This window comes from Cyclospora cayetanensis, unplaced genomic scaffold (genome assembly GCF_002999335.1).
Source record: "Cyclospora cayetanensis isolate NF1_C8 unplaced genomic scaffold, CcayRef3 CcayRef3_contig_740, whole genome shotgun sequence".
In the NCBI taxonomy this organism is placed as follows: domain Eukaryota; phylum Apicomplexa; class Conoidasida; order Eucoccidiorida; family Eimeriidae; genus Cyclospora; species Cyclospora cayetanensis.
In genome coordinates, this window is record NW_020312746.1 from 83,996 (window position 1) to 107,145 (window position 23,150).

At 53.3% G+C, this 23,150-nt stretch overlaps 3 protein-coding genes across 3 annotated transcripts; 2 read left to right on the forward strand and 1 right to left on the reverse strand.

Annotated features, from left to right (window-relative positions):
• The first annotated feature begins 6,847 nt into the window (after window positions 1-6,847).
• On the forward strand, window positions 6,848-15,611 carry LOC34623346. The gene is made up of 15 exons (XM_026335619.1): window positions 6,848-6,978; window positions 7,235-7,304; window positions 8,543-8,901; window positions 9,035-9,103; window positions 9,694-9,777; window positions 10,181-10,276; window positions 10,853-10,964; window positions 11,205-11,252; window positions 11,453-11,536; window positions 11,681-11,730; window positions 11,981-12,088; window positions 13,571-13,674; window positions 13,945-14,576; window positions 14,829-15,197; window positions 15,330-15,611. Exons 1-15 carry the CDS (start codon window positions 6,848-6,850, stop codon window positions 15,609-15,611), a joined length of 2,598 nt encoding a protein of 865 aa, XP_026191404.1.
• Window positions 15,612-16,879: 1,268 nt separating this feature from the next.
• On the forward strand, window positions 16,880-17,983 carry LOC34623349. Its single transcript, XM_022736475.2, has one exon. It carries the CDS (start codon window positions 16,880-16,882, stop codon window positions 17,981-17,983), a length of 1,104 nt encoding a protein of 367 aa, XP_022589330.2.
• A 276-nt stretch (window positions 17,984-18,259) lies between these two features.
• LOC34624027 (GTPase Obg) lies at window positions 18,260-22,916 on the reverse strand. The gene is made up of 12 exons (XM_026335620.1): window positions 22,824-22,916; window positions 22,395-22,533; window positions 22,089-22,317; window positions 21,692-21,866; window positions 21,457-21,545; window positions 20,917-21,022; window positions 20,674-20,780; window positions 20,029-20,155; window positions 19,417-19,851; window positions 19,109-19,211; window positions 18,786-18,931; window positions 18,260-18,418 (listed from the first exon to the last, which is right to left on the reverse strand). The coding sequence occupies exons 1-12, from the start codon at window positions 22,914-22,916 to the stop codon at window positions 18,260-18,262; spliced, it is 1,908 nt and encodes a 635-aa protein (XP_026191405.1).
• Window positions 22,917-23,150: the final 234 nt, after the last annotated feature.

Consider the following 23,150-nt stretch of genomic DNA (forward strand, 5'->3'; position numbering starts at 1 on the left):
AAAGCTAAAAAGAACTAGCAAACAAAAGCATCACGAGAGAGGCAACACGAAACAATGGAGGCGTAGTACGCAGACAAATGCTTTGCGAAGGAGGGAAATAAATACCCTAAAAGGAGAGGCATTGAAGGAGGGGGTGGGGGTGGTGGTGGCAGCATGCCAGTGGGATGTGACAACTACTATAAGCGTGTATTGTAAGGCAGCGGAAGAAACAACGCATGCAGATTGAGTTCGGGCGCTAGACACGTCTTCCCTCGCTTTGACTCGCTCTCTGCATGCGCTTGCTCCCCGTGCTTTAATAAAGGGCAGAAGACATCAAAGAGAATGAAAACGCAATGGACGCTTGAGACGAAGCCGCGCGAGGCCTTCCCAAGGGAGGAGCAGGAAGCAATGATTTTGCACATATATACATGGAAGGAGAAATGATGACCTTTCTCTAAAAGTGGCAAAAGCTCAGCGCTCTGCAGGCAACCCGAAGCGTTGTTGCAGCTGCTGCTGCAGCTGCAGAGGCAACAACGGGGAGGCCCCTGGTGTTGCAGGGGAGAACAAGGATTGCATCTTGTTCGGAATGCTGCTGCTCAGTGCTGCATCGAACGCACAAGGTGGGCATATAGACACACACGAAGAGGCATATATATCGACACAACGGCGCGTTTGGTAAGCACAACGCATGCTGCGCCTCCAGCAGAGCCACCCCTCCCCTCCAGCGGCTAGCAAAAGGCGTCTTCTCTGCACAACGAGTGGCGGGAAGGGCAAGAGAAGCAGATTGATGCACGACTCAGCAAAGCACGCTAGGAAGCAGACGCAGCAGTCCTCCCTCCCCTCTACTCCCGCCAGCAGCTCACCATGCATGACTCTCGCGAATTGCTGCTCAAGCTCTGGGGGTGGTTGCTCGAAGGCGAGGATGCAAACGACCAGCTCGAGTAAACCTTCTCCTGCTGCAGCTCCCGGAGTGCGCTCAATCAGCGTGCAGATGCCTGCAGCAGGCAGGCAGCTAGAGAGTTTCTCAGCTTGTTTGGCAGAGTTGAAAACTAAATGCCTCGGGGGCACGCCGAAAGCGGCAAAAGATTTCCAGCCACGCGTGGCTGGAATTTATTTTTTGAGCACAGGCTCCAACAGGGTGGGCAAAACATGCGGGCACTCAGTGGCAAATATATATATACATATATATCAGGCAGCGTAAGAAAAACTGCCCACCCTGAAATGCATTAGCCTTGTCACGATCATTTCTTGCTGCCCGCATGACAGCACACCACCGCGGAAGCAGCTGCGGCAACAGTGGCGAAATCCGATGGGGAGCGACGAGCGCAAGACGACCCTGTGACAAGGCAGCACAAAAAGCAGGCAAAAAAGCTCCTCTGCCAATGCATTTGCTGCGCACTTCATGCGCAGCAAGTGCAACGTCAAAGCCCCTCCTTGCGGAGCTCGCTAGAAAAAGACAGGGCTATTCAGGCAGAGCGCATGCGCGGAAAAAGAGAGAATTTCCTGAAAAGCGCTCCATGCGCATGCAGCAGCATGCGAAGCGCGAGAGACGTACAAGTGTTATGGCAACGTTCTGCAAGAGAGCTCTGTGAAGCTCCTGTCTCTGCAGAATTCGCGTGAGCTCCGTGGCAACAGACTCTGCGAAAGGATCTACAGCCTCGGGAGCAACACGTACAGCCATCTCCCCTAAAGCCCACCCTGCGTTGTTTGCCACTGAAGTTGCGCCATGCAGGAGGTGCTGCTGCAGCTGGACGAAGGCGACAGCAGAAGACACACAGCAGAGAGAGGACAGACTGACGCAGGGAGATTTCGGCTAGATACGCACAGAGACAGACAGAAAAAGAAAATGGGCTCAACTGGACAGACACCGACTGCCGCTGCAGGCAGAGCGACCAACGAGCAACACAGACGTCAGCGCACGCGAAAACGCCGAGAGAGGGCTTTGCAGGAGAATGACGCAAACTGTAATCAGCAGACTTCCCGTGTGGGATACAGGCAGAACGTGTACGTATACATGTGTACGTACATATGTGTATGGTTGTATGTGTATGTATATATGTGTATGGTTGTATGTGTATGTATATATGTGTATGGATACATGTATATATATATATGGATATATATATGAATATACACACAAGGCGCCACTAGGCACTGCTGCAACGCACTAGAGGAAAGAGAATTTCAAGTCGGAGCAGGCTGGAGCAATGCTTGGAGACGTCTCCCACCAACGCGAGAGCTGATTGCAGAACTGGAGGGCTGCTGTCTCGACAGCAGCGTTCCAATAGCAACAGCAGCTGAGGGCGTTGTTGCAGCAGCGGGAGCAGCTGCTGTCCAACACTGTCTGCAACAGCACTGAGCAAATCTAAGCTGCATTCTAGCGTCTCTCTGTCAGGCCATACGTTCTGCGCGAAGATGGATGCAACACAGCGCCGCAAAACGATTGAGATGAATGACGACCGTTAAAATGATGCATCCTGACACAAGGGCAGAGGCACAAGCACACCAAAGCCCCACAACGGCGAGGGCGGATGCGCGCATGCTGTACACGCTATCTGCATGCACGCGCGTGGAAGACACCTGAGCTGCTGCCGCAGGCAGGCGAAGGGGCATGCGAGCGAGGAACTTTCGCCACAGAGTAAGGGAGAAACAACAGTCAACTGGCCACAAAAAGCGCATGCCACTCACTGCCTCGCCCCTTTCTTGAGCCTCAATTTGCTGAATGACTTCGGCAATGAGGTCCTGACACCGATCCAACGTCAGAGGCGCGTAGGGAGCGAAAGCTGCAGAGGAACAGACATACAGAGAGGAGACATACACACATGCAGACAGACATAGAGAGAGGAGACATACACACATGCAGACAGACATACAGAGAGGAGACATACACACATACAGACAGACATACAGAGAGGAGACATACACACATGCAGACAGACATACAGAGAGGAGACATACACACATGCAGACAGACATACAGACAGTGTCAAATACAGATTCCCGCAAGTTGCAGTGTGCTGCTTGCACATGCGCGGGGAAGGGCTGCAAAAAAACACTTCTTGAGCGGCAGCTTGTTGCGCGATCGCAGTAACAAAAACAGAAGGGCCTTATTAGAGCAGCACCCTTCGGAAGAAAATATACGTCGCATCCTGCAAAAATGCATGCAGAAAAGCAACGGTAGCCGATCTGTACATACCTGCTTGCATGGCAGTAGCAATGCATCCGATAGACTCAGAAAGAGCCAAGCACTGAGGCTGCCCCGCTTGAGCCTGCCGCCATTGCTGCAAAAGAGCTTCCAATAATGCAAATCCAAGGGGACAGCAAAGTGTCGGTCCAACACCGTCTGCTAGCGTGCCTATAGCATCATACAGGATGAGCAGATTCTTTGCCTGCACGCCAAACACATACATATACATATATATACATACACATATGCATACATAAGCATTTACATATAGATCGATATACATATACATACATATATACACATACATACATATATACACATACACACATATACATTTACACTTAGATTAATATACAGATACATACAGATACATGTACACATACATACACATAGATATACATTTACATAATGCATGCACATACATATTCATATGCATACATTTACATAGATATACATATGCATTTACATATACGTATACATACATATACACACATTTACATGTACATAAACATACACATACATGGACATGCACATACATGTACATACACACGTACAAAAAGGCATGCACAAACAAACAAAACAAATGCAGGGTTCATACACTTGCACAGTCTGCCCTTCGGTCCGCAGTCGCAAGGCGTTTCAGGCTGTGCAGTGCGGAAAGGAGTTCGCACAAGCCCACGGAAGAAACGGGGGAAAAAGAAAGGAGAAGACTCTGGAGAGTGGCTGCTAGGATCTGTCGCCAGAAGGGAGGGGGAGCTCGCTTGCCTACCTGATAGAGCTGCAGTGCACGCTGCAAGGGAGGTATTACATCGGGGAGGAAGCGGGAGAGGAGACCTCTTGCTTCATCTTCAATGGATGCGAATGCGGAGCAGGCAGCCTCTTGCACCCGTTTGTTTCTGTCGAGCAGACGCTGAGTGAGCTGCTGCAACACAGAGCCGAAGAGGCTTACCTGCTGCTGCCGCTGCTGCTGCTGAGATTCTTGCTGCAGCTCGTGCTCAGTCTGGCATAGCCAGGAGGCGTATCGGGAGATGCACCAACAAGAAATGCTTCGCAGCAGCGGCTGAAAAACAATTCAGACCACAGCTGCATGCTTGCGCGCAATGGGCAGATGCAGAAGTCACAAAAATTTCCAAAAAAAAGCCAGAGGCAATCGATCAGGAAGCTGCAATGCATGCGCAGCCCGACGTCCCCGATGGCTTCCCTCCTCCTCAACAAGAGCATGCATGCACGGAGATAACAATGCCTCCAAGAAAAGGGCAGAGTGAGCAGCAATTCTGCTGCCAGTTTACAAGAAATCCAAGAAAACAGCAATCCTTGCCATGCTTTCTCCGGGAAAAAACGCCATGTGCATCCTTGTCTTGATACTGTGTTCTTGCCATTAAAGCCCCTCCCAGAAAAAAGTACGCCCATAAATTTCCACCCATCTTGATACGGATATATACATAAATACATGTACATAAATACGTATAAGCCCCCCATATCCACAAAGATACACATATGTACATATACATATACGTGCGAATTTGGGGGTGTCTACCTTGGGGTGAGTGGTGAGCTCGAGCAGGTAGAGGAGAACCTTGTGAAGATGAGGAGCTAAAGATTCTTGACAGCCTTGAGCGACAGCGCCAAGAGCAAGAACAGAGGCTTCCTGTCTTAGCCACGCTTCAGCGCCTTGCTGCTGTTGCTGATTCTGCTGCTGCTGCTGCTGATTCTGCTGCAGTCCGTCCTCTATAAGTGGCAAAACGAAGGGCAGGGTTTCTTCTCGAAACATCGCAGCCACGTGATCAAGAGCTAAAGCGCTTCCCTTTCTGACACTCCAACCATCTCCCCAAGTGCCTCTTGCACCGCTGCCATCCTCCTCGTCTTCTTCATCATGCGCTGCTGCCCCTCCCCCCCCAACATACTCGCGGCTGCGGTGAAAGCGGGGAGCAACATCCTGTGCCTCATCTGCTATCCCTGCATTATCTTCTTCCAACTGAGATGCATCCATGCCTGCGCGAAGGGCACCCCGCCATACCACAAAACAAATGCAGCAGCACACACGGTGTCTCTGTCTTTCTCCCTCGCAAAGAAAATACAGCAGCACACACGGTGTCGCTCTCTCTCTCGCAAAGAAAATACAGCACCACACACGGTGTCTCTGTCTTTCTCCCTCGCAAAGAAGATACAGCAGCACACACGGTGTCTCTCTCTCTCTCTCTCTCTCTCTCGCAAACGCTGCCACAACCCCTAGTGTCTCTCTCGCAAAGAAAATACAGCAGCACACACGTTGTCTCTCTCTCTCTCTCTCGCAGACGCTGCCACAACCCCTAAAACGCCATCACCCGATGCAAAGGAGGAGGAAAAGCAATAGCAGCAGAAGCACCTCCTACTGCAACTACTGCAGCATCGCATGCAGATGGCTCCACGGATAGTCGCGTGGCTTGGCCAAAACGCCACGTGCAGCAAAACTACGGTATCTATGCGACACAAAATGGCAGATTGACACATGAACAGACAGTAAAAACATCCCCCAAAACGCTTCTTACTGAGAAAATCAGCCTCGGTGTAAACGGTGTTCGCAACCAACAGCGGGATAAGTTGGGGTAGCCGCTGACGAATCTGCTGCAACACGTGTTGCTGTAATTCTTGCGGTGCATGCGTTGCCTCGCGCAGTATGGCCTGCAATCGCACATAAAACAGCGGCTCCTTGAAGGCGAGGAGGTAGAACGAAAGGATCCTAACCGTGAGAGCACTCACATACTCCGTAGAAAAAAAAGCTTACCCCACCCCTTCCTTTACTTTACCACAACAATGACAAAAACAATAACAACAAGAACAAAAACAATAACAGGAATAATACCACGCTAAACAACAATAATAATACCACTGAGAACAACAAGAATAATGCCACGCTAAACAACACCAATAATACCACGCTAAACAACAATAATACCACGCTAAACAACAATAATAATACCACTGAGAACAACAAGAATAATACCACGCTAAACAACAATAATAATACCACGCTAAACAACAACAATAATACCACGCTAAACAACAAGAATAATGCCACGCTAAACAACAATAATAATACCACGCTAAACAACACCAATAATACCACCGAAAACGACACCAATAATACCACGTTAAACAACAACAATACTGCCACGCTAAACAACAACAATAATACCACGCTAAACAACACCAATAATACCACAGAAAACAACACCAATAATACCACGCTAAACAACACCAATAATACCACGCTAAACAACACCAATAATACCACGCTAAACAACACCATTGATACCACGCTAAACAGCACCATTGATACCACGCTAAAAACACCAATAATACCACACTAAACAACACCAATACTACCACCAAAAACAACAACAATACTACCACCGAGAACAACAACAGTAATACCACCCCGAGCCGAAACAACAATGACGACGCTCGTCAACAAGGAGTACATGACGCCTGGCACCCCCCCACTTCGCTTTCTCCTCTAACACTCTCCCCTAGTCTGCCCCTGCGCAAATCAAGAGAAGATTCTCTTGAATTACCGGCCAGAATTCAAGAGCATCTTGCTTCAGCTGATAGTCTGCAGCTCCTCCGCAGTGCAAGAAAAACTCCGTCAGAGGGCCAGCAGCCTCTAAGACGGGTGCTGCTCGCGTTTCGAGAGTCTGCAGGATGCCTTGGATGACAGCGCGTTGCGTTTTTGGGTTGGAAGCAGCAGCTAGGGATCCTAAGACTCCCCAGTATTCGGGGAAAAGGGAGAAGAAGGGAGCTCCTTCACTGAACCCCTGCGCTGCGGAGAACAAGTTGAGCGTGTAGACGGCTTGCTGCTGCAGGATCTGCTGCTGCTCTGGCGTATGAATGCATGTGCTTGCGGCAGCAGAGGGGTTCGCTTCCAGCAGCAGCCGCGGCAGCAGCTGCTGCTGCGTCCAGTGGATGAAGACGATCAGCTGCTCGGGATGCTGCAGCTGCTGCTGCTCCAGCTGCTGCAGCCGAACGCCCTGCAGCATGTCTTCGGCGATCTTGGAGAGGGTGTTGAGAGCTCCCTCGGCGACATCGAAGCGCGGTGCATCGAGCAGCAGCAGCAGCTGCTGCAGCAGCTCCTGCAGCTGCTGCTGCGGCAGCTGCTGGCAACACACCAACGCCGTGACTGCTGATCCCGCTGCAGCACGGAGATCGCGAGCTTCTTCCTGCAGCGCCTGCAGCAGCGGGGGTAGCAGCTGCTGCAGCTGCTGCTGCTGCAGCACTTGCTGGCGTTGGAGAGAGGTCTTCAGGCTTAAGCCTGCGACTTGCCGCACATCCTGGGAGTAGCTGCAGCTCCCGAGGATTGCTGCGTAATGGATAAATACATTGGGAACATCGTTTATGCGGTTGAGGGCCGCTGCCACTTGCTGCTGCACCTCGTTGTTGCTGCTGCCCGCAGAAGCAAACACTGCTGCAATCTCCCGCTGCATCTGCAGGTTGTCATTGGCGGCTGCCGCTGCCATTCTCTGCCTGCTGCTGCTGCTGCTGTAGGAAGTACTCAACGGCCCTAACAGCAGCAACAGCAGCAGCTGCTGCTTCCCTGCTGCTGCACGACTAGAACCAGGGTAGCGGCGGGGAGGCGTGTTGCTGCTGTTTCTACTGCTCTGCGCCGCTTCAGGGGGATTCGCTGCCACTCAAACAACCCCTTCTGCCAAGTTTTGTCCCTACAAAATGCTGCTGCTGCCGCTGACGCAGCACATGCAGCAGCAGCAGCACCCGCAGCAGCCGTCGTAGCTCCGCCTCGGGGATGACCGCCCCCTCCTACAGCGCAAAAGCCGCCGCAGCAGCAGAAGCCTCACCACAGGCACACGCGGGCTAAGTGCGCTCTTAAATATATCTTCAATTCGACTATATTTGCGTTTAATTCGCCGCCTTTGAATGTCGGGAAGCGTCTGCAGCGGCAGCAGCCCTAACGGCCGCCTTGCGGTATAAAGCTGCCATCCAGACACGTATACTATGCCCCCCGTAGCCTCCGTTCCCACATTCGCAACAGCAGCAGCGGAAGCGGCTTCTACGACGGCGCGTTGCGTTCTTATTTGTCGAACTGCATCGAGGCTCAAGCAGGAGGAGGAGGAGGAGCAGGAGCAGCAGCAGCACCCAGGCACAGGGAGGAGGGTGACAGCAGCAAGGCTGCAGTTGATGCGCTGGAAGGAACCTCACCCATCGTGCCTCGGCTGTTGCTGCACGCCTCACGGCGGGTTCTAGCAGCTTGCAGCACAGGCAGCACAGACAGCTGCAAGTAGCAGCCACAAGAACAAGAGAGGGAAACAGTAGGGTAGTACGCGCAGCCGCCAGGCCGCTTGATGCGCTGCCGTAAAAGCTATCGCTGCAGTGTATGGACACCAGACGAACGCTGCGATGATTGCGAGTCAAACTGCACGTGCAGCAGCAGCAGCAGCAGCCTCGCTGCCGCGTCAAGTGCCATGCAGTAGCAGAAGTGAATGGCTGTCACCCCGTGTGAGGGCTCTAAGGGGTGATCTTCAGGAACAACCCTGTCGCTGGCATGCCTCGCATTTGACGGGCTCAACAGCAGCAGCAGGTGCATGCGCAGCACTGTCGAAAGGAGCCGGAGGCTTTTCTCCGCAGCAGCAGCCGCTACAGCTGGGCAGCCGATGGATTTTTACGGATGCAGCGCCTTGGGCGAAGTCTGGCATTCTTCATATGCAAGGACGAGGCCATAAGTACCCCCTGTATTTGGATGCGCAGTAAGCAGCAGCATCACAGAAGGGGTGGTGTCAGCGAGCAGCAGGCTCACACGGTAGAGTATCCAGCGAACTTCGGCTGCTGTGTGCGTGAATGACTCCCTCGAAATTCGTGATGTGGCCTTTTGATTTGCAGCCAGGCTGTGATACCTCACCCTGCAAAGCGGCAGCGTGGAGGGGAAGATGCAGCCTTCTGCAGCACTCGGTATATCTGTGGAGCACCCCCACTACTAATGAGGCATTTGTCCTCCAATATATAACGTCTCTAATACATAACGTCTATCTGTCTGTCTGCCTGCTGGCTGATGTATAGGCAGGCAGAGAGGCAGACAGAGAGACCTCATGTTTGATGCCTTGTAGACACGGCGTCTTTTGCTTCTTGCTTCTTCGAGGCATAAGGGCAGCTACTACACTGCGCACATCATGAACAACTTTTTCTCTTGGGCGTGTGTGTGAATTCTTGTATGCTCTTATGACTGTATCTATATGTTTGTATGTATATATTTGTATGCATATGTTTGTATGTATTTGTATGTATTTGTATTTGTATGTACATGTTTGTATGGTTATATTTTCATGTTTGTATGTATATGTCTGTATGTATATGTTCGTAGGTGTTTGTATGTGTATGTTTGTATATGTTTGTGCCTACCTGTTTGTATGTTTGTGTTTGTATGTATATGTGTTAGCATGTGTACATTTGTTTGCATCTGTTTGTACATATATGCTTGTATATGTTTGTATATCTGGATCTATGCATGTATGTTTGTCTTTTGGCTGTCTTTGTGCGTGCAGGTGTTTGGTAGTTGCCGATGGTGTTGGCGGGTGGGAATCGTCAGGAGTAGATGCGGGTCTTTATTCGAAGGAACTTGTGAAGAGGTAACATAAAGGGCACTTGCTGCCGCGTATCGTGTGTAGCAGCAGCCTGGTGTCATCGCGTGGTTGCGCTTTTTGCATTTTGAACTACTGCCCTCCAGTGCGCTCAAGCTCCCTGGATGCGGCTGCTGTCTGGTGTTTGAAACATGCCGGGCATGACTCCAAAATGCCTTCCTAATGAACTCTTTTTTCCTGATCGCTGCCTGAGACGCTTTGCACATTCCGTTTTCACGTCTTGCCACGTTCTGCGTGCAGCTGAAAGCGGATAGCAGGTGCTGCCTTCTGCACTCAGCCCTGCACTGTGCTGCAGTGTCTATGAGCAGCAAGCCAGTTCCTTGTGGGAAAGCAGCCAATAGAAGCAGTCTTTGCCGAAGCTTGAGCGCTGCGTGCTGTTTTGTGCCTTCAGGATAGCTGCAGCGGTTGACGAAGGGGGAGAGGCTGCGGTGTATCCTCTCATTGCCATGAAGAAGGCGTTCTTGGCCACCCACGCCGTTGGATCTTGGTGCGCATAGAGGGCTTCTTTGGGGAATCCTATTTGATGGAAGGCTTGCGAGCTTTTAGGACGCAGTCCTCTCAGGCTGGCCTTCAAGTCTGCGCAAAATCCGCCTTGTGATGCGCTGTACGTACAGCACGTGCTGTTTGGTGCTGCTCGATTGGGAGAGGAAGATGATTCGTGCAGCTAACCTAGGAGACTCCGGATTTCTGCTCTACCGGCAAGTTTCAAAGGATATTCAAATTCAGAAAACGGTTTAGACTTGTTGGAAGCTTCTTAGTTAGCAGCAGCCGCAGCGGGAAGCCAGGAACGGGCCTAGGGAAGGCTTGCGGCACACGTAGACAGAGACAAACGGCGACAAAGACACATACATACATTCACATATTCATAATTTATATACATACAAATATATACATATATATATACATACATACACACACATATACACATACATATTCACATACATATACATACACACGTACATATACACATACATATACATACACAGGTGCGTGCTTGTTTATCGGGTGCCCTGCCGCTTGCCAATAAATTTAAAAGCTGAGGGTACGTTGGGGGGTGCGTCAGGCCGTCTAGCAAGACCATCGTTGCGAGGAGTGAGTTTCAATGCCACGCCTTCAACTTCCCGTTGCAGCTCGGCACCGGTAGCAAAGACCTTCCTGAGCATTCTCATCTTTTGGTAAGCGAGGTGCCGATGATGGTGCTGCACTACCACGTACGAGGGTTTGGTGTGAATGCCGCAGCTCACGGCGTTGTGAAGTGGGGGAAGGGGGGATTTGTTCGCCTGCAGGCCCTTTCTCCCTCTCTCGCTGCTGCAGCTGCTGTGCATTGTACGGGTGCCGAGGGAGAAGGCTTCTTGGCTTCATGGCGGGATTGTTAGTTGTGACCATGCCTGCCTCTTGCCGTTGCTCTGCTACAGACGGCTCCTACAGAACCCGGCGACATTCTTTTTGTTGCAACTGACGGTGCGCGAGACTATGAACGCGAAGCGGCCCCTCTTTGGAGCTTGTGTTTCCGGAAGAGCTGGGTTTCAGCTGCCTTCTTCCCTGCGTTTCCTCATGCGGAAGTGTCGAGACAGTGCGCAGCCGCGCACCCATGTAGATATTTGTGTGTATCCCTGCATATATTTCACACGCTGTTTTTCGCCATTATCCGTGCCGCCCTAAGTGCTGCTTTGTTCCTGCAGGCGTGTGGGACAACTTGTTTGATGAACAAGTGCTAGAGCAGCTCGCTTCACAGCCGGATCCCGCAGTGCGCATTCTGTGAAAGTGTTCAATGCAAGCCGTGCGGGAATAGCGAGTTTAAGGAAGCGGCGGCTGCCTCGTGGTTTGCACAGGCTACAAGCCTGCAAATTCGCTGTCTTGCGAGGAGTGTGTGCGCGCCGCTTTTGTGCAGCGGGCAGCTAGCCGAATCGCTCGCCTATGCGCGAGGCTCTCTCAGAGCCCGTGAGCCACGCAAGTCCTTGCACCCTGCTGCCCCGGCCGGCGCCAGCCTAAGGTCAAAAAGGGGGGAAAGTGCACGTGCATAGAGAGAGAAAAATAGAAAGATAAATAGGGAAAGAAAGAGATGTGCCCGTAGAGAGAGAGAGAATACTGGCTTGCAAAGGATAGGCTTGCTTGAGCTGAAAGCCGCGGGGGCAGACGATGGGCAGTTACAGGGAGGAGGTCTGCCAATATTTGGGGTGTCTGTACACAGCAAGTGGGACAGCCCGTTCGCCACGAAGGAGCGCGAACTGCTGGGTGTGCTGCCAAGGCATTCGGGGGGAAAACCCGACGACATTTCCGTGGTCATTGGCGTTGTACGGTGAGAGTCTACAGATTTAGAGAGGCTTGAGAGTTCAAGGCTCTGGGATTAGCGGTTTGTGGGAAGGAGGGGGACGAGCGCTCGAAGACGAGAGAGACAGAGAGAGACAGAGAGTGTGTTTGTGTGCAAGGCCTTTTATATCTGGGGCTGATGCATGCGCTGCTCAGAGAAAACAACGCCTGGATGGAAACAGCTTCCCCAGCGGGCTCAGCAAAAACCTGAGCCGCCTATCGCTGGCTTCCCGTAGACTCTGAATCCTTTAACATTTTTTGTTTGCCGCATGCACTGCCCAGCTTGAAGGGAAGCACACGGCTGTGGAAGTTTTTTGCAAATCGGGGAGGGGAGTTGGGGAAACGAATTCTTCCCGACACGGGCTCCCCGCATATCCTAAGGCGCTCGGAGCTAGCCAAGCGCTAGCCATACCGTTCGAGTAGCTGCTGCGCTGCCTTTTCGCCTTCCGCAGTGGCCGCATCTGGGGGTATGGGAGGGGCCAGAGATTCTAGATCCTGCGGTGCATGCAGATATTCTAGGGGCACCGAAGGTTTGAGGCACTAGAAAAAGAGGCCCCGCGCTGCTGCCACGATGTAGCGAAGCTAGCCGCTAGCGGTGTACGTACACACGGGGTCTTAAGGAGGCGGGGCGGCGTACCATAAATTTCATAGACTTGATGTGCTGGTTCTGGAGCTTTCGCTGCAGCAGCGGCGGCAGGCGCAAGCAGACAAACGAATGCGGGATGTTGCACACAAGGAAGTTCTCAGCAAAGTGCCCCACGCCCCGAATCCGCACCCCTTTCTTCCCGCCTCCCGTGAAAGATCTAAGGGCCCCTTCTCATTGCTTTGGGGTTAGCGCCCTCCCTTGAATCCTGGGAGTGAGCGATCTCGCCTAGAGCGGGGGAGGGTTTCCCAGAGGCACTTACGAGGCCTTTTTTGTGTTTCTTCTGGCTCCTGAGTGTCAGAGTTGTGGTGAGCGCCATGACTCCCAGAAACGCCCCGCAAGCTCCGAACATAAAGGCGGCTGGGTGGCCTGCAGGCAGAACGCAGCATGCAGGCTGCCTCGGGAGCATTCCGCGTGGAGGTTGATGACACCCCTCGGGGAAGGCTTTTTTAGCAAGAACCGCAGTCGGGCGAGCTTAGTTCAGGAGCTCACGCTCGTGTCTGACGGACTGCACGGCTGCATAAAGGGTGCCTCCCCCAAGACCCCCTAGAAGGCCCCTTCCTGCGGCTAGAAGAGTCTCCTGCGGGCTGTTCTTCAACTCGTCTCCTCCCGAGGGGGCAGCCCTCTTTGCTTGAATGCCCGCACCAGCGGCTGCAGCAGCAGGGAGGGCGTCTTCTGCATTCGTTGGGGGGGAGGGGGCCCCCTGGAGGGGCCCTCCCATCGAGGCGGCTCGGAGGGGCTGCAGTGGCGGAACACCCGCACGAGGGGGAACGATAAATGTCGGCAGTCTGCACAAGTTTTACTTTCTACAGCGAAATTAATATCAAGCAGGAACAAGGGTGTGGCGGCTGCAGCCCCTTCCCCCTGCCGCTGCTGCTGCTCGGAGAGTGAAGCCGCTTGCAACACGGAGTTGCACTTTCACCGAAATGTTCGCAGGACGCGCAGTTCAGCGGCAACATCCCACAGAAGTCTCTATTTGCAGCTAATCGGAGCCAACGGGAGGGAGAGGGTGCGCATTTGGGGAGCTCTCTTCTGAAGGGTCTCCTCTACATGGATGGAGATCTTCACCAGAGGCACCCTTGTTGCTCCAGCAACACGGCTTCTACCGCCACGCGCGCATACAGCGCTCCGAAGGTGCAGGAACGAACGGAGCATTAGTCGGAAACGATCCTCTCCCTCTGGCATTTTTATCGAACTCCCAGGGGGGCCTCGTCTGTGGCATGTGCAGCCTCCCTTTAGAGCGGCAACTCCTGCGGCAGCAGCAGCCCCCTCAGCTCCCCCCATATCGGCCGCAGTAACACCCACGTTCAGGGTGACCCCGTGGAACGACTCGCAGCTGCGAAGGCTGCAGCAGACGGCAAGCGGTGTGGCAACGGAATCCGGGGGCAGCAGCAGCTTGGACTGCACTGGGGTTGCTACAAATAGCAGTACAAATGCGACGACCACCCATGATGAAGGGAGCAGCAGCAACAGCAGTAGAGATAGAAACACGACGGCCACCAATGATGAAGGGAGCAGCAGCAACAGTAGTGGAGATACAAACACCACCACGACGAGTAGCATCTATGAAGACATCCTGTCGTTTCCTTTAGTACTCCCGCGGGACGTGTATACTGCCCGCTGTTCGGACGCCATTGCAGCGGCACTAACTGAGGAGCTGTTGCAGCTGCAGCAGCAACTGCAGCCTCCGAATGCTGCACATTTGAACTCTCTATCGAGTTTTTTGTTGCAGTTACAGCAAGTGTTGCGGCACCAGCAGCAGCTGCGGGGTGTCTCGGTTGCTGGTTTCGGGTCGTGCGTTTCGGGTGTATGGACCGCTGCGGCAGACATAGACGTGTGCCTCCTGTTACCAGGCTGCAACACCAGACAGCAGCAGCAGCAGGCTCTCAAAACTGCTGCTGCCGTCCTGCAGCAAGTTAAGGGTTACTACGTCGAGTCTCGATACCATGCGGTCATTCCGTTGCTGCACTGGGCTCCACGCAGCAGCAGCGTGGCTGCCGCTGCTACTGCCCTCTGCTTGCGGCATCCGGGGAACCGGCGGCTGCAACAGCAGCAGCAACAAGTGCTGTTGCGGCAGCAGCAACAGTTGGCCTGCGACATCAGCGTGAACAACTTGCTGGGAATCATTAACAGCCGCCTGGTTGGGGTGTACGTACACCTCGAGCCCCGTCTTCGCACGCTGTGCCTCTCCCTCAAGCACTGGGCGCGCAGCCGGTGCATGAACAGCCGAGCAGAAGGCACCTTATCTTCCTTTTCGCTCACCCTCATGGCGATTCGGTTCCTGCAGCTGCAGAAGCTGCTGCCGCTGCTTCAAGACCTGGCTCAGCAGGAGCAGCAACAGCAGGTGTACATACAGGGCGTCGATTGCCGCTTTTGCTGCGATCCGCGCGTGCTGCAGCAGCAAATGGAGCAGCTGTATCTGGAGCACACCGAAGACCGAGCCGCTGCCGCTGCGGCAGCAGCCTCTGCTGCTGCTGCAGCTTCCGGTGTCATCCAGCAGCAACAGCAGCAAGCTCATGGTGGCGAGGTAACGGATGCAGCGCAAGAAAAGCAACAACAGGCCCATTCGCTGCTGCTTCAGCACCAGCGGTTGCCGGGGCCGTCTGCAGGCGAGCTGCTGCTTCGCTTTTTCCGCTTTTACTCCCAGGAATACAAAGGGGAGCCCATCGCTATCCGCTCGGTGCCCGCAAGCCCCAGCTGTACTTACACCAGCAGCAGCAGCTTTTTGCATGTAGACAACCCCTTTGAAGTCGGCAAAGACGTCAGCAACGTGCAGAAGCACCAAGTGCCGAAAATCCTATTTGAATTCAAGAGAGCTCACCGAATGCTTGGCCAAGGCGCGCCCTTCGCCCGCGTCTGCGGCGGATGAATTGCCCTCCGAAAGCGGAGATTCTTGCCGAGTCTGCGACGTGTGGTACGCGGGGAAGGGAGGGGATGAGTTTTTTTGTGGCCAGACGCCGTGCGCGTGGCTCTGTTTACAGGGTTTAGCAGAAGCACCTCCGCCGGGGGATGCGAGGTTTTGGCATGAAACTGAACTGCAGGATTTGGAAGTGCGGTTTAAAGGATTGGCTCCATCTCTGCGTTAACGGGAGTTGCCCTTGCAGGGCCTTTGCTGCAGAAACCAAGTCCGCTTTTTCTGCAATGCACGGAGCAGTACTAGAATCTGAGCCAACTCTAAGCTAAAAAGGCTCTTCCGACTCCCTGGCATGAGCGCTGTCGCTTCTTGCACCATAAATTTCAGGGGGAGAGCGTTTGCATGAGGTAGCGAGAAGCAGAAGGGAGGAGAGGGTGAAGAGGAAGGAAAGTGGAAGGGGAGAGTGCGGGGGGGGAAGGCCCCCAAGAGGGCGGTTGGGAGAAGGCGTGCCCCTCCAGCACGACGCGTACGCACGTTTGACACAAGCTTTTTCTTTGTTTGCTACGAAAAAAATCACCGACCATGGAAACCATAGAGGCGAGGGGAGGCAGGATGTGAGACACCTGCTTTCGCTGGAGCATGTATTTGTGTCAGCACTTCGTCTTTGCCGGAGATTACACTAATAGTATCTAGTGTGCTACGTAAGGCTTTGGGTGTCGGGATGCAAAGCGTTTCTAGGATGAAGCTCAACTGCGCGATCGTGCCCCTACGTGGCGCGCAGTCGACCTCTATTTCGCGGTAAAGTGGGCGGTAATAAGGTAATATTGCGGCTACTATTGGTTTTTTATCCCGCTTAACACCGCAATTCGAAGATTTAGGGGGGTACGCCATTCTGCTAGGAATCGGCTGCCGTGGGGTTTCGTGCCGCTCAACCAACTCACTGGTATCATCATGAGAGAGGAGGGGTGCTTCCTTAGCCGTGGCACGCTCGTCACTCTGCCAGCTGTGTTGATTTTGCGAGCTTAGCTCCTCTTTTCAACGCTATCGAATTCTGTGATTGTTTAACAGAAAGCATAGACGGTCCTTCACACCCTAGTTGCTGATTATCCTTTTTTGCGCTCGGGAGAAGGGAGAGAGAGGATCGAGTGCCCCCCCGCTTGCCATTGTGCGTCGCGGGCGTCCAACAAGTTTGGTGAACAGCTTTGGAATTACTGATTTCCGCACAGTTACTCTCACCTCTTTGCATTTGTTGCATGGCAGCCGTTTCCGTGTTGCTTCGCAAGATGTCGTCAGGCAGGTTCGTGCTGGCGTGGGTGGCCGTAGCGGTAGGCGGATTGGCGGCAGTATCTACTGTTTCCGGGGGGGATGTAGCCAGGCCTTTGCTTGTACGCAGTGGGTATGGAAACCCCATCTCGTGCGTGACGCCCTCTATTCCCGTAAAGCCGTCCAAAGAGGACTACCAGGCCTGTCTAAACGAGTACACCATTGGGGAACTTACGGACCATGAGTGGTTTAGGCTGAAATGGGGAAATGTGGGTGTGATGTGCCGCGCGAGCACGCAATTTATGTCAATTCTCATGGAGGATATGACGCGTCATCCCGTGAATCCCTTTCGTACCATGATCTCTAAACTCCGCCGCATTGCTGGATCGATCGACAGTAGGAGTGTAACGATACCCCTCAACCCGCGCTGCGAGTGCAATCCAAGGAGCCCGACACCCATCTTTACGAGCGTGCACGAAAACGAGCAGTTTATCAAAGGTGTGAAGGTCCTCTCGCACCCCCGTTCTTTCTACGAGTTCTTCCCAAACAAGTCGACCTGCGAGGCGCCTTTTGATTTCACGCAACTGTTGGGGGTTAATCCTCCTGCCATGACCACTTCCGCGGCCCCTGCGCTGCAAGGAATGCCACTCTACGAATTCAGGGAGATTCAGAGCTGCACCTGGAGAGTAACCGTTCTCTTCGAGCCGCGGGTGCTCGCATCAAGAAACGAAATCAAGTTGATCTTTCCCTCCGAAGTGACGAGCCGAGATGCTGCGGGGGTTCCCGCATCCAAAGCATCAGACGCCATACTCTACAACGGAGGGCTGCCGCTCACTCTTCCCCCTGGCTGTCAAATGCGAAATGTTCCTATCGAGTTTCGTGCCTGGATCCGTTCCGTCAGCCTCTCTGCGCAATCCTTGGGCAACTTTCAGAGCGATCAACTACGACAGCATCATCCGTACCAACAACAACTGCTCTCCGGGCAGTGGGAGAATGCCTATGAGCTAACGCTGCAAGTCGAGACAAGCGGGGTGCCTTTAGGGCCGCTTGAGGATATCGTCCACTACCACCATGTTCCGTGCATTTCCGACTTCAATCTGGCTACCGAGAGGAGTTTGAAATGAGGGAAAAGCAGCAGCGCTGGGAGTTTGTTTTCATGCAGCAGTAGCGTCATCAAGGGGACGGGCTGACGCGCCCTCCTCAGACGGTATCTCGGATGGATTTGGCCCCTTCCTTTAGAGCAGAAAAGCGGATGATGCAATACACCAGGGAGGACAAGCCATTAATTAGCGCGCGTGGCTCGGCAGATCCACGTGTGATACGCATGCGTGCTGCTCATGCGCTTGTATTTAGGACTGGTTGTAGTGGTGGCGTCGCGTGTGTGATACAGCAGCTCCCCCTCAAGCCGTTCCTTTCCCCCCGCTAGCCCCCTTGTGGTGTCCTTCCTTTTTCTCGCCAGCAGTATGACGACAACGAGCAGGAGATTCCAAGAGTTTCCGCAGTTTGGGTTCTTTTTCATTGGGCACCCATGCAACAGCGGGGGTGGAGTCTTTGTGTGCCTAGGAACGTCATAGTAGGGGGAAGTCAGGTGCTGGGACGCCTTGGGGGGGGTGGTAGAGGGAGGTAAAAAATAAGGGCGGGTAAGCGGGGGGAGGCGCCGTGTAAAGAAGTAGCAGCATCAGTATCAGCAAGCAAGATACAAGGGGCCGGCCAGTGCCTTAAAAAGGGCAAATGTTCATTCTCTAGGGGTTCAAACTAGAGGGCGTCCTTTCGTCCGTGCTGACCGAAGGTGCAATTGCCAACCGCAGCAGGAAGAACTTATATGTGTATTTATACATGTCTATATATATAAAGCAGTATTCGCTCCAGCTTTGGTAGGGAGGGGGAAAGGGGGGTTCACGAGGGTGGCCACAGCGGAGAGAGCGCGTCTGCCTCCAGTGTGACACGCTGTCTCCGCCGTGGGGCTTCGAGCTGCTGCTGTTGCATGTTCTCTTGCTGCTGCTGCTGCAGAAGCAGGCTGTGCAGCTCAGCAGCCACTGCGTCAAGGCCTAGTCCGAAGCGGGACGAGGTCGCTGCAGCAAGGAGAAAGGCACACACAGACACAGACAGACACCCCTGCTGTTAGAAAAGCTGGCGCAAGCCGTGCGAAGTTCGATTTTAAGAAATATTTAAGATTTTTGTCACTGTCCTCCCTCCCTCCCTTTCTCGGCAGCGGCGCCGAGGTTGTAAGCGCTTCCTTCCTGCCGCACCTAAAACGCGAACCCCTGGGAAAAAGTGCTGCATGCGGTGATACAGCGAATCGACGGCTAGCAGAGGCTGGTGACCCAACGCGTCACACTTCGAAACAACCACCTGTGCACACACAGGTGGAAAGCAGTGCAGCAATGACACCGGAAAGCGATAGCGCCCCCCCAACGTCAGTTTGGACAGTAGATAGACTTAGGCTCGAGTGGCCTACAAGTTCTAATTTGCGATGAAAGTGCACATCAGAGAGACGAAGTTCTCGGCGCAGCCGCAAAAACTGGCAAAAAACGTCCGACGACAGCTTCCCATAAACATCCAGAAGGCGGTCTTCCTCAAGTTCCTGCTCCTGTTGCTGCTGCTGCGCCTGCTCTTGTTGTTGCTGCGCCTGCTCTTGTTGTTGCTGCGCCTGCTCTTGTTGTTGCTGCTGCGCCTGCTCTTGTTGCTGCTGCGCCTGCTCCTGTTGCTGCTGTGCCTGCTCTTGTTGTTGCTGCGCCTGCTCTTGTTGCTGCTGCGCCTGCTCTTGTTGTTGCTGCGCCTGCTCTTGTTGCTGCTGCGTTTCTTCAGGAAGAAATGGTTCGCCGTGGGGGCCCTTATCGGCTCGCAGCAAGGCCTGTCGTTGCTGCTGCTGTGGCTGGGCGAGCAGCAAACGTTGGTCTTGGTGGTGCTGCGTAATTGTAGGGTCGACGACGTAAAGGAATACCCGCGATCGATAAAAGTGCCGCAGAATGCGCAATCCTAGCCGCTTGTCCTGCAGCAATAGCGGCATTCATATCTTTTCAAACCGTCGCGATGGTGCCCCCTTCTCCCCCTCCAAGCGCGCCCACGCAAAGCCCCACGTTGCTCCGACCCTGCATGCCCGACGCTGTCGCAGTTTGTCGCGAAGAACAAGCACACGCAAAACAGTATGGGAACCGAGGAGACTTACTTTGTGTGCTTCCGGAAAGAGTGCTGGACTGTCTAAAAGGACCGCCTCCTCACCATTTACCCAGCGAAGCGCTGCCAAATGAGGCCTCCGCGTCTGGAAGCCTCCAGGACCTATGCGTGACTGATAGCTGCAAAAGAAAGAAACACGCCTTTGCTCCCAACACACCCGCGCTGCTCTACATCCGCAAAAAGGATGATGTCTTTTCTAAAAAACAAGACTTTTAGTCAGGCCCTAATTCCCCAGAAAAACGCTAATAAGAAGCCTGTTTAATAAATAAGCACTACACTCTTAGTTCCTCAAATTCGTGTGATTAAAACCAACATGAAGCCTGTATTAAAAAAACACTCTACACTTTCAGTTTCTCAAATGTGTTTCATTGAACCCAACATGAAGCCTGTTTTAGAAAAAACACTCTACACTTTTAGTTTCTCAAATGTGTTTCATTAAAAACGAGCACGAAGCCTGTCTGAAAAAAGCACTCTACACTCTTAGTTCCTCAAATTCGTCTAATTAAAACCAACATGAAGCCTGTTCAAAAAAAACACTCTACACTTTCAGTTTCTCAAATGTGTTTCATTGAAACCAACATAAAGCTTGCTTTTAAAAAAAACACTCTGCACTCTTAGTCCCTAAAGAGCGCCTTACCTTGTCAGCGCCGAGACCAGGGACGTCTTCCCGACGGCGCTCTCCCCCACAATGCCGACGTCATTCTTCAGTCTCAATTCCAGCTCCAGAAAGATCCGTTCCCCACCCTATAACACAAATACCAGCCTCAGCTTTGAGCGTGAAAGCCTTGTGTGTGGCGAGAAAAGCACACCTGTGGAGCCTTAACACACAGCCATTCTGCTTTGGTTAATCCGTAAGCGTCGAATACTCTTAGCAACTCACCTCTGGCGCGCGTCTCTTCTTCTGTTGCTTCAAATTCAACGGTGCAATTCCGCCACGACCACCAGCGGCAACAACCAGCGATTGACCCTCCTCTAACAACTGCTGCCTGCACGTCCACATACAGACAGACAGACACTGCTAACACAAACACTCATACATACTCAGCTCACAAAAACACACAGACAGATACCTCACACATACAGACAGACAGATACCACATATATATATATATATATACATACACACACACACACGCGTAGACACAAACACACATACACATACACACATATACATACACACACACACATACACACATATACATACACACACATTTACATACACACATATACATACACACATACACATACACACACAAACAGCTAAAAACACGGACCCCCCTCCCCCACATTAGGTTGCTGTACACCGCAATTTGACCCTTCGGTCCCCCCCTCCCCCGAGGCGCTGCAAGCGCGCGAGCGCAGTGCAATTTGTCCTCGAGAGGCTGACACAGCCTGAAAGAGCTCTTAATTGTGGACTTACCAAAAGACAGAAGTTCTAATGGCACGTCCACTTGCACTTTTCTTGCCAGGGAGAAGCATGCGCTTCCTCACGATCGTACCGGGGGGCAGCTGCAGACGCAAACACGGAAGAGGAAAGGCACAACTCCTGAACGCCTTCAAGACGTGAGACGAGCTGGCATACCGCGGCAGCTGCGAAGGCTACAAGGCTGGAGTCATACAGCCTGAAACGAGGGTGCGAAGCAGTTAAAAGCTACCTTGACGATGGTGTCGGGCGCATGCAAGCCTCTGCTTGTGGCTTGCGCGTCGCCCCCTGCTGCTGCAGCGATCAGCTGCTGCACAGTAAAAAAGCAGCTGACGCTGTTGCTGCAGCGCAGTACAACCGAGCCGCCATGACCTCCATAGCCAGGGCCTGTGCCTAAGGCTCTCGACCTAAGCACGAAACACACTGTCATGCCTAGAGGGAGGCAGCATGAAGTGCGCGCTGTGAGTCGGGGGGATGACGCGCGGCTACCTCGCAAAAGGGGAAAGTGAGAGCGACACCCAACGAGCAAGAACAGTAGCAGCCACTGCTACTGTCGCTGAGGGCTGCTGTGAAGATCTGAGGCCTTTAGACCCTTACTACCGCAAGAATTTCAGCCTCTAAAGCCTCACCTGAAGGCTCCCTCTCTTGGAGCACCCCCGCGTCCACCCTTAGCTTCGACCCAGAGAAAGTCGCAAAAGGGAGCTGAGGGCCTGCCTTGGAATTCGAGGTCTTCAATGTGTAGCAAATTCACCAGCGATGTGGATTTGCGCCTTGCTGCTGCAGCGGCAGTTGTGTCTTGAGTTGCCGCTTCTGCTGCAGCTGGTGCAGGAAGAACGCGTGCTGCGGCAGGCCTTGGCGCTGGTAGGGGGGCCCCTGCTTCCTCTTGCGGCTGTTGCTGCAGTTCGCGCTCGTTGCCTTCTGCAGCGTTTCTGTACCACCGGCGATCAAGGGGACTGCCGCAGCCTCGGGGGCAGCCGATCCGAAGGCTGCACCTGGACTTGCTGCTGCCTTTGCTGTGCCTGAACGGAGGCCATAGATCCCTCGAGCCGCCAGCGATACTCCATTGGCAGACAGCTGGAGTGGCGGGATCAACAATAGCCGCGAAACGGAAGGCGTGGCTCACTCGAGGGCAGAGTTGCTTCATGAGCTGCAGAACCATCCTGGGGTGTCTCGACACTCCGCTGCAGAGGCCCCCTGCGGGCCCTCTGCAGAATGCCGCCGCCTATGCCGCCAGAGGCTCAAATAATGCAGGTCATGCCTAAATAGAAATTCCAAGCTGTTTTCTACTTCAGGGTGTCGCAGCAACTTGCCCCGGCTACCCCGAATGCAGCGCATGGGAGATCCATTCAAAGGGGGAAGAGCACTCTCGTTGGTGTGGCAGGTTCCCCGCTCCGTCGTCCATGTGGGGGCTCGCTCCGGATCGATGGCTCGAGGAAACTCGATCTTCTAGTCCTCATAAACCTTATTTTTGGCTTTAAAAACCTTTTTTGAAAGTACTGCGTGGCTGCCGAGTAGCCGCTTTGACTTGCGCGATGGGTTGCCGGACCAAGGCAACGTTTAGAACAGGCACTGGACAGAGTAGAGAAGGTCACTGCAGCCGCAGCTTCTCGCCTTAAGAAGGCAAAGCCGTGCGCATCCCCCAGCCTTTCAAGGTTTGTGGCTTTGGAGATGGTGTCGAACGCGGCGGCTGG

What these genes read in the sequence shown, in the direction of transcription:
- LOC34623349 (XM_022736475.2), top strand. Translation starts at nt 16,880, where the DNA reads ATGTCGTCAGGCAGGTTCGTGCTGGCGTGGGTGGCCGTAGCGGTAGGC.
- LOC34624027 (XM_026335620.1), bottom strand. Translation starts at nt 22,916, where the DNA reads ATGAGGACTAGAAGATCGAGTTTCCTCGAGCCATCGATCCGGAGCGAG. An exon ending in AGAAGAGACGCGCGCCAGAG is followed by an intron (nt 20,781 to 20,916) that starts GTGAGTTGCTAA and finishes TTTGTGTTATAG; the next exon opens with GGTGGGGAACGGATCTTTCT. An exon ending in GTGTCACACTGGAGGCAGAC is followed by an intron (nt 18,419 to 18,785) that starts GCGCTCTCTCCG and finishes TGACGTTCCTAG; the next exon opens with GCACACAAAGACTCCACCCC.
- LOC34623346 (XM_026335619.1), top strand. Translation starts at nt 6,848, where the DNA reads ATGCCTTGGATGACAGCGCGTTGCGTTTTTGGGTTGGAAGCAGCAGCT. An exon ending in CTGAGCATTCTCATCTTTTG is followed by an intron (nt 10,965 to 11,204) that starts GTAAGCGAGGTG and finishes GCTCTGCTACAG; the next exon opens with ACGGCTCCTACAGAACCCGG. An exon ending in TTTTTGTTGCAACTGACGGT is followed by an intron (nt 11,253 to 11,452) that starts GCGCGAGACTAT and finishes TGCCGCCCTAAG; the next exon opens with TGCTGCTTTGTTCCTGCAGG.